At 37.7% G+C, this 9,008-nt stretch overlaps 1 protein-coding gene across 1 annotated transcript in view; it reads right to left on the bottom strand.

Moving 5' to 3' along the window:
- CREB5 (cAMP responsive element binding protein 5) overlaps window positions 1-8,405 on the bottom strand; it is a 467,421-nt gene extending 459,016 nt beyond the window's left edge. The window contains exon 1 of the mRNA XM_004377489.2: window positions 7,435-8,405. Coding sequence (XP_004377546.1) covers window positions 7,435-7,437 — 3 coding nt within the window. The 5' untranslated portion in view covers window positions 7,438-8,405. The remainder of the gene's footprint in view (window positions 1-7,434) is intronic.
- Between the last annotated feature and the right edge of the window lie 603 nt (window positions 8,406-9,008).

The following is a 9,008-nucleotide window of genomic DNA, read 5'->3' as shown; positions in this document are numbered from 1 at the left end:
ATGTACATACATATATATATATATATATCAATGTTACAAAGAGATACTTGCTCAAAAGGAGTTAAAATTTATCCATGAGTATCCTAAAAAGATGATAAGCATGTTTTTATTTAAAAGTATGTGGGCTAGTAACACATTCCGGTCCTCATTGGCCAACATATTTATATACAATCACAGCCGCGTATGTGCATGGATATGATATTAAAATTGTTTTAATTTTAGCATAATGCTTAGACAAGAACCTAAAATAGTCCCTCCCTGGCACTGGTCATGAATTGCATTACTCACGGCTTGTATCTCACCCATTGAGGACACAGCGGTACAGACAGAAACTGCAAGTAAGTACAACCCTATCACTACTCTTTGGAGAAAACAGAAACAATACTCAAAAGCAGGTGGCTCCGGACCAAATGTGAGGACACTACATTGGTATTGTCAGCCTGAAGCTGAGGAGCAAGAGCTGTTAGCAGGGAAACCATTTCAGTGTAAATAATGCATGGGAAATCATCAGAAAGAATGTAATTTACAAGTACAAAGACAAATGCATTCATATACACACTTGGAAAATCCCCACCTGGAAGCCACCCAGGGTAATGCTTGCATTTCAGTTACACAACACTAATAAACGTGAACTCTCTTTTCACACTGGCCACTGATCTAATCAGTAATCAGTCCACATGATGCCTAACTTTCTCAATCCCTCAGTTTCTCCATCTATAAAATGGGTATCAGTGTATGGGCTAATAAATGGAGGTGAAAAGTCTTCCCATGAATAACATTACAAAAATAAAAATGTTATCACCACAAAATGTAGAGAAACATGTAATTTTGTATCTAAAACCAGTTTTAAATCATGTTTAAAGATAAACACACACACATAGACAGGCATGTACCTGGAAAGAGATTACTATTCAAGGGATAAAGAGAGAGGGTCGGGGGAAATGATCCAAGAATGTGGGAACACAGAAGCTCTCAGAGGCATGAAGTCACAAGGGACCATCACTGCCGTCCGAAATGCTGTTTGTTGACTCCACAAGATGACGTGTAAATTTGGAAATGGATAGTGGTGATGGCTGCACAACACAGCAGATGTAATTAACGTCACTCCATTGTACACTTAAACATGATTAAAATGGCCACACACACACACAAAATGGCAAACCCTGAGGGGGACTTTGAATTAAAAGAAACTGCAAGCCACCACACACAAGAAGAAAGGAAGAGGAGGAGGTGAAGAAGGAGAAGAAGAGAGAGAAATTTGGCCATTATTTTTTACTTGTTGATTCTTTGCACACTATAGTGAATACATGTATTGGTGTATTGCAAAAAAAAAAATTAATAAAAGAAAATATTCCGGTTGTGAATTGAGAGATATGAATTCTTCTAATATTTTAAAATGTGACAGAATGAAAATCTCAAGTCTAGGACGTTATAACTAACATCTTGACACAAGAAAAGAGAGAGTTTGGTCTATATAATGACACAAAACTTGTTAAAAGCTTGAAGGGAAGAAATGAAAGGGGAACGAGGCACTCTAAATGGAGCAGCTTTTTCCCTCCAAAAACAGCTGAAGGCAAGTAGCATCTGGGACAAAGGCGGAAGCTTGTGAAAAAACTGAAACGTGGGCATCCTGACCTTTTCCGAAATGAAGCGTTTCTAAGGGGTTGCCTGTAACTCAAACTGTAAGTTAAGATTCCTAGGAAAGCAAACCATTTAAAACACTCACATATGAAACTTACACAAAACAGATCTCATATGTAGTAGAAAGAATTATCTTCCAAATCATTCACTCTGTAAATTTTAATTCTTATTACTTACATTTTTAAATTGTGTTTTGTAGCATGCAGCGTGCCTACCATAACCGCTTGTTGCCCTTGAACTCTGAATGAACACTTTACTGAAATCCCTTTTCTTAAACAGAATCATAGAATATTAGAGTAGAAGATTCCTTAGAGATCAGTTAGAACTACCGTTCCTAATCCTGGCCACATATTAGAAACACTTGTGGAGCTTTAGAAAAACACAGAGGCCCAGGCCCCATCCCAAAGAAATTATATCAGAATTTCTGGGGGGTGAGGCCCAGGTATCAGTATCTTTTCTAAGCTCCACAAGTGGTTCTATTGGACGGCCAAGATTACAAACCATTGATACAGAGTATAGACCTGCATGGTCTGATACCATAGTCTTTAGCTTACAAGTTGGCTATTGAGCACGTAAATTTGTCTAGACCAAATTGAGATGTATAAAATATACACCAGATTTCAAAGACTTAGTACAAAAAAAGAAAAAGAATGTAAGGTATAGCATGAATGTTTATATTGATCATGTGTTGAAATGATAATATTTGAATCTATTGGGTTAAATAAAATATGTTATTAAAATTAATTTCACCTGTTTCTTTTCAGTTTTTTAATGTAGCTACTAGAATTTAAAGTACATATATGGCTTTGCATTTGTGGGTCTTATTATATTTCTATTGAACAGTACTTGTCTCGACCAACACTTTTCTATCACAGATAAAGAAATGGAGGCAGAGAAGCATAATAAGTTCAAGGCAGCACTTGGGGGGTTCCCTTTTCCAGTCTTAGGCTTTTCCTGGTACAGTAAAACACCTTGTTGCAGAGGCAATGATACCATCAATCTGGCCCCAAACATTCTTTCTCTCTTTTGTCTGGCTAATTAATTCTTCTAAGATTTGCTGTTAAAATCTATTTCCTTTATTTAAAAAAAAAAAAAAAAATGCTTCCTCTACATTGTGCACACACTTGTGAATTGCTGTTATAGGATTACTCAGGAAAGCAGAGTAGCTGGAATGGATGCTAAAAAAAAAAAAACCTAGGGAAACATTAGCATAATGAAAATGCAAAGAATGGATGAAGAGCTTTTAAGATGTAGATGGTCAAGTGCTGGCCCATGAACATTTTACCAAGCTGTAGTTTAATAAATGACCCTGGAGGCCCTCAGCATTCTGAGAGCCACCTTCAGCACACCATCAGTAACTGCTCAGAATTTAGAAGTGTGAGCCTGTAATATCGTCTTTCCTCCCAAGGGTTGACTTTTTTCTGGACATTGTTGGTACTGCAGTGAGGCAAAACAGCCTGTTCACAATGTGCACAATGGCACACCTGGGTACCTTGGTGGAAATGGCCTTTATCCTCAATGCCTTCTATTCTCCGGTGCCAATAGGACAGAGTAGAACTGTCCCATAGGGTTTCCAAGGCTGTAAGCTTTATGGAAGCAGACTGTCACATCTTTCTCTCAAGGAGCCACTGGGTGGGTTCGAACCACTGACCTTTTGGTTGGCAGCCAAGCGTTTAACCACTGTGCCATCAGGGCTCCTTGGTGCCTAGGTTACCCAAAAAAACCTACTACCACTGAGTTGATTCCAACTCATAGCGACCCTATAGAACAGGGTAGAACTACCCCAAAGGGTTTCCAAGGAGCAGCCGGTGGATTTGAACTGTCGACCTTTTGGTTAGCAGCTATAGCTCGTAACCACTGCGCCACCAGGACTCCAGTGACCCTACTAGTACAGAAGCTAAACAGCATCATCAATTACTTACAGAAGCTAAACAGCATCATCAATTACTTGAAGGAGAAAATCTTATTTTGATAAAGTGAAATGGTCCCATCAGATCTGGCAAAGTGGAGATGAAATTTATTTATTTTAGTAATCAGCTAATTCAAATAAAAACAAAGATATTTTTTGTTGCACATGTTTCCTCACCCTTAAGGATCCAGAAGAGAGAGAATTGTGTAAAACTGGCTGAAGCATGTTATATTTGAAAAATCAAGCCTGCAACACACGGGTTCCTCAGTGTAATGAAAGAATAAAAGAAACCTAAATTCTGATATAAAACTTTCACGCAAAGAGCTGGAAAGGAAATCTATGGGTCAGGCCAAAAAACACATACAGTAGATGCATTCAAGATTTCTATTTAGATATTCTTGTTTGCCATCTTAAATACAGCATTGCCTAAACATCACCTTAAATCAAATGTTTGGAGCTCTGGAGCCCCCTATGTTACACATATGATTTCTAATAATTATGATCAGTTGAACCAACTCACTTCTCAGTAATATTCACCTCTAAACACTTTCATATACACCGACCTGTAAAGATAATATATTATGGACGAGTCCCAGGCCAAAGTATATCTGCCAGAGTAAAAATAGCACTTGTTGCTCTATTTGACAAAAGGAAAGATTATGTATTTTAACTTTAAACAATTTTTCAGATCCCTTCCTCAATGATAAAGAAAAGAGAGGATACATAAAGAAACTTGCTCTTCCCTTAAGATAATCTTTTAGACAAGTTTTAGCTCTGTCTGGTTTTTTGTCTCAACTGAAAGCTGAACAGAGTATGTCTAACGATAACAGTGAAGAGAAAGAAGTTAAAATCAAATTAGGAGGCCAATATTAGAAAAATTAACATTATAAGAATAAATTACAATAGAAACCACAGTTTCTATCGACAGGGCGTTCTTTCCAAAGAGCTGATAAGAAAATCTGTCTTTGCAAAGATTGGACTGGACTGTGGGACATAAAATAATACTTGTGAAGAGTGTTCTTCTTAGCTCATGTAGATACATGAGACTCAAAGGGCAGCTCCTGTCCGGAGGCGAGATGAGAAGGCAGAGAGGGTCAGGAGCTGGTTGAACGGACCCGGGAAATCCAGGGTAGAAAGGAGGAGTGTGCTGTCACAGTATAGGGAGAGCAAGTTGGGTCACAAAACAATGTATGTATAAATTTTTATATGAGAGTCTGAAATAAGTTGTGAACTTTCACTTAAAGCACAACAATAAAAAAAAAAGAAAAAGAAAATCTGTCTTTGAAAGGGTAATGGTCAAAAGGCTTGAAAAGAGCAAAGCATCTGAAGTCATGGCTTAGGTTTCCTTCGTGACAAAGACATTTATGGTGGCCTGGTTCAAGGAACGAGAGAGAACTGAACCTGGAAGCTGCGCTTGGCTTCTAGGCCCAGCTTAACAGTTTCTTGCTCTGGGCCTTTGGGGAGCCAGAGGCCACCACCAGGCCTTAGGTTTTCTTCTGTAAAGTGAAGAGGTTGGTCTGTCACTGGGGAGATCTCCCCAGCTCCAGCGTCTGTCTGCATAATACTATGAGCCTTTCTATCTCACCATCAATGTCTCACCAAAAGGAACTCTTTCGCTCCCTCTAGGATTAGTTCAAGCCAAATGCCAACATGGTATTTTCAATCCTTGTTAATCTAAGAATAGAGATTAGAAATGTGAACCTTAAGGAAACATTAAAAAGCATCTAAAATATGCTTATTCAAAGTGTTAAATTGATTCCAATCTATTTCTCAGAAGAAAAAAAAAAGGTATGTGATGGCGTGAGCTGGGAGGAAAGAAATAACTGAAATGGAAATGTAACATCTTATAAATTCAGGAATTTGCCCTAAACTTCCTAAGTTTTACTTAGAAAATCTCAGAGTCTTCATGAGAGCTTCAAAAAATTTACTCGTTTCTGGAACAGTCTTATCATTACTTGGAGATTTCTAAAACTGTTCTCTTTTTTTCTTATGTTAAGTCCATGATTTGTGATTCCCAACAATGGAATACTAATGTATCCTCAAAAAACACTAATTATCTGGGTTTTTTTCCTAATTACAAAATGTAATAACTCTTTAGTGAAAACATTAGACATGATGTCATTTTTTAAAGTGCCACAGTTTCTATTTAAAGTAACGCCACGAAAGAGATAGCTTATTTCGTTTACAAATAGCAACACAAAAAGGTTCTGCCGAGTCTGTAAGTCTATTTAACATATCTGAAAGGGCTTCCTTCTCACATTTAAATATTGGAGGCCACTGCCCCAAAGTTTATTACCTTATCTCAGTTGCATAATTTCCTTAAATAGAATTCAGAGAAATAGTCCTAGATTCAAATTTTTAAGCACTAATTTATAAAAGCATTGGTTGAGTCCCGTAATATGGCTGGTAGTCAAACTGGACAAGATAATGAATTGACTGAGATCATTGTTCCATCTTCATCCAAGAAAGCTGCCTCTAAAAAAAGATCTTAAACTGCTGTAGAAATCCAATTTGTCAGAAGCAAAAGAAGCATATGGATGGGAAACACCAGCCGTGATCACATTAATTTTGTGACTAACTGCATTGCTTTGAAGTGAAGACAAAGAAAAAAGATGACAAAAATAATAAGTTTTCTCAAATCCTCAAGTTTAATCTAACAACACAAGAAGAAAACCAACTACAAATGCAAAGTCTGTATCTTGAGGATCCAGGGAACATCACACTCCCACCATATAATTTCCAGCTTAATAAGATGCAAACTCCAGTGCTGAGCACATACCACAGAATGGTGATGCACCATTGCTAAAAAGCAAATTATAGCAAGAAATGGGGAAACCAGGGGCTTCACATCAGTACAAATAGCCATAGGAAGCTCATGCTTGGCTGGTTTTGAATCTGCAGGTGTGGGAAACTTGCAAATAGTTGCAATGAAAATCTTCGACTTACTGTAACTGAAACACTGTACAGGAAAAGTCTGCCTGACAAACCACCATTCATTTAATCACCTACTCAAATAAAAGTTGCAACATCACAGAGGGAAATAAATAAAGGTACGGTTTCCACTTTCTTGAGGAAATGCTTTAATAAACTCTCTGCTCAGGCATAAACTAGATAAAGTCACAACTGACTTACAAGTGACAGGCCACTCGTGGATATTGTCTTTTTTTCATTCACAAACAGTTGGTGGGGAGATATTATCAATTGAGAAGACATGTTTGGTCTGAGCAAAGTTGAAAAATGAAAATCAACACGAATCAGTAAGGATTTAAAAATCACAGATCTATATAAAATGCAACAAGCGCAGGGAAATGAGAACAGTTTATGGGGAGGCACAAGTAAGTGCTCTTATTATTTTCTTTTTAAGTTTCAAACTAGAGTAATAGCTGATATTCAGTCAATATCCCCTTCTGCAGAGGAATACACATCTAGGTTTGGATTTAGATAATGGATTTTTGTTTTGTTTTTAACTTTTCGGTTTCTTTTTAAAGAACTCCTTCCTTATTACAATTGAAGTACTTAACTGAAGTGATTCACGAAAGCCAGCGGGATTCTTACCTGGCACATTATTTAACATGCTTCTTAGATTCCCCACTGCAGTTCACATGCTTGTGAACATATTTTAGTCAGGAAAGAATGGTTTTATTCACATACACTCAAGCACGCTTGCACACAGTCTCACACACACACACACGCACACACACACACTCACACAGCCTTCCACACTAAATGCTACCAAGTCCCGGGAAACTGACAAAAGCAACATTAAAATTCAGAGCAAATTAAGAATGCCATTTCTGAATTCTATCTATGAAATACAAGATTGATCCCATTTAACCAAGTGCAAAGTTCTTTCTGCTGAATAGGCATAATAAATATCATCTTACCATTAACTGTAGAATAAAATCAGCAATGTGTTGCTTCCTGCAGTCACCAAATCAAGTTTATTTTTCTTCCTTTCTTTCTAGTAGCTTCTTTTTTCACCAGCAAAGATTAGGAAGAAAATAAATCTCTGAGAATCTGCCTCCGTATTTCAGACCACAAGATTGCCGAACTAACTCTTAGACGTCAAAAGAACAGGTCTGCTATTTTACAATCACTCCTGCAACCCCGAGGTACCTCCTGGATTCTCATACCTCCTTTCCTCCCTCGTTCTCTAAGTTTCTTGTAGGAATGAGACTAATTTTTCCAGTAGCCTTTAACCTCCCTAGATTTAACTGACATGGAAAATGTGACTAAAAACTTGTAGAACTATCTAGCCTCCAACCCCACACAGAATCGACTTTGTTCTAAGTGTTGAAGAACACCTCACAAGCAGCTGCTTGCTCAGTTTATACTCCTGAACTACACAGCACAGAACACTAAATAACAGTGCGCCACCTAGTTAGCAAGCTGCACGCTCCGTCCTAGAAGGGGGGACACCTTCAGACCCCGGGAGTTAAGGACTTGTCAGGGTTCAGCTGCTTTAAAGATCCAATTGTTTACTTAAATAAAAAAAAATATATCGCTACTGAGATAATCCACATCTAGTGGATATGGGAAAATTTAGGTTATAATGGCGCTACAAACTTTTACATCTAACTTTGATTTACAAGATAAAAGCAAGTTTTAAATTAAAGGGGCTTTCCGTTAATAGAGCTTATTATTCTGAAGACGGGAATGATTTTCTTCGAAAGTTGTCCCTGGGTGCATGCCTATTATCTTTGCTTTTCCCCTTCCACTAATGAGCATTTATCTAAAGAGCCTGTTAATCCTCTGATGTGTGCTTCTGGTCAGAGGTAACAGTTTGAATAAAACCACTAATCACTGATCACTAAATCACTGATCATTAATCACACTCTCCATTGCCGGTGACCTGGGCCATTTTCCCTTTAGGTCTATGCATCACAAACAAGTTTAACATTTTCGATGCACATGTATTGTGTGTGGCTTGAACTATTTCATCCCTAGATGTGAATAAATAATAAATACTGCCACAAACTTGGAGAAGGATGTCAATTAGACCCCAAACGTGAGTTTCACGAATGCCTGCTCGACAGCATGACTTTCACATTGAAGAAAGTAGATCTGATTATAACAAAACATGTGTTCTTCAGGAGGTTCCCACATATGTGGAATATAGATTTTCCTTTATTTAGCTTTCACCGACTCCAAACCAGACAGCACCCAAATCTCTTACCCTCTCTCCATCCAAAACCCTGTTAGTAAAATTTTTTATTTCACTTCTCCTGCACACATCCGCCAAAAAAAAGTTCTTGTGCTTCTATCCCTTGAGTCTGCCACATATAGTGTTTTTATTTCAACTGCCAGATACAGAGATTCTAACCCAATTCTATGGCTTAGGTATTTAACTTCCTCTTTAAATATACAAACTTAATGTTAAGAGCAAGAAAGTAACATACACACACACACACACACATACACGAATTTATTGTATGAGACTTTGGGTTCAACTATTCAC

This window comes from Trichechus manatus, unplaced genomic scaffold, assembly GCF_000243295.1.
Source record: "Trichechus manatus latirostris isolate Lorelei unplaced genomic scaffold, TriManLat1.0 scaffold00050, whole genome shotgun sequence".
Taxonomy (NCBI): domain Eukaryota; kingdom Metazoa; phylum Chordata; class Mammalia; order Sirenia; family Trichechidae; genus Trichechus; species Trichechus manatus.
This window is presented reverse-complemented; position numbering and strand designations above follow the sequence as displayed.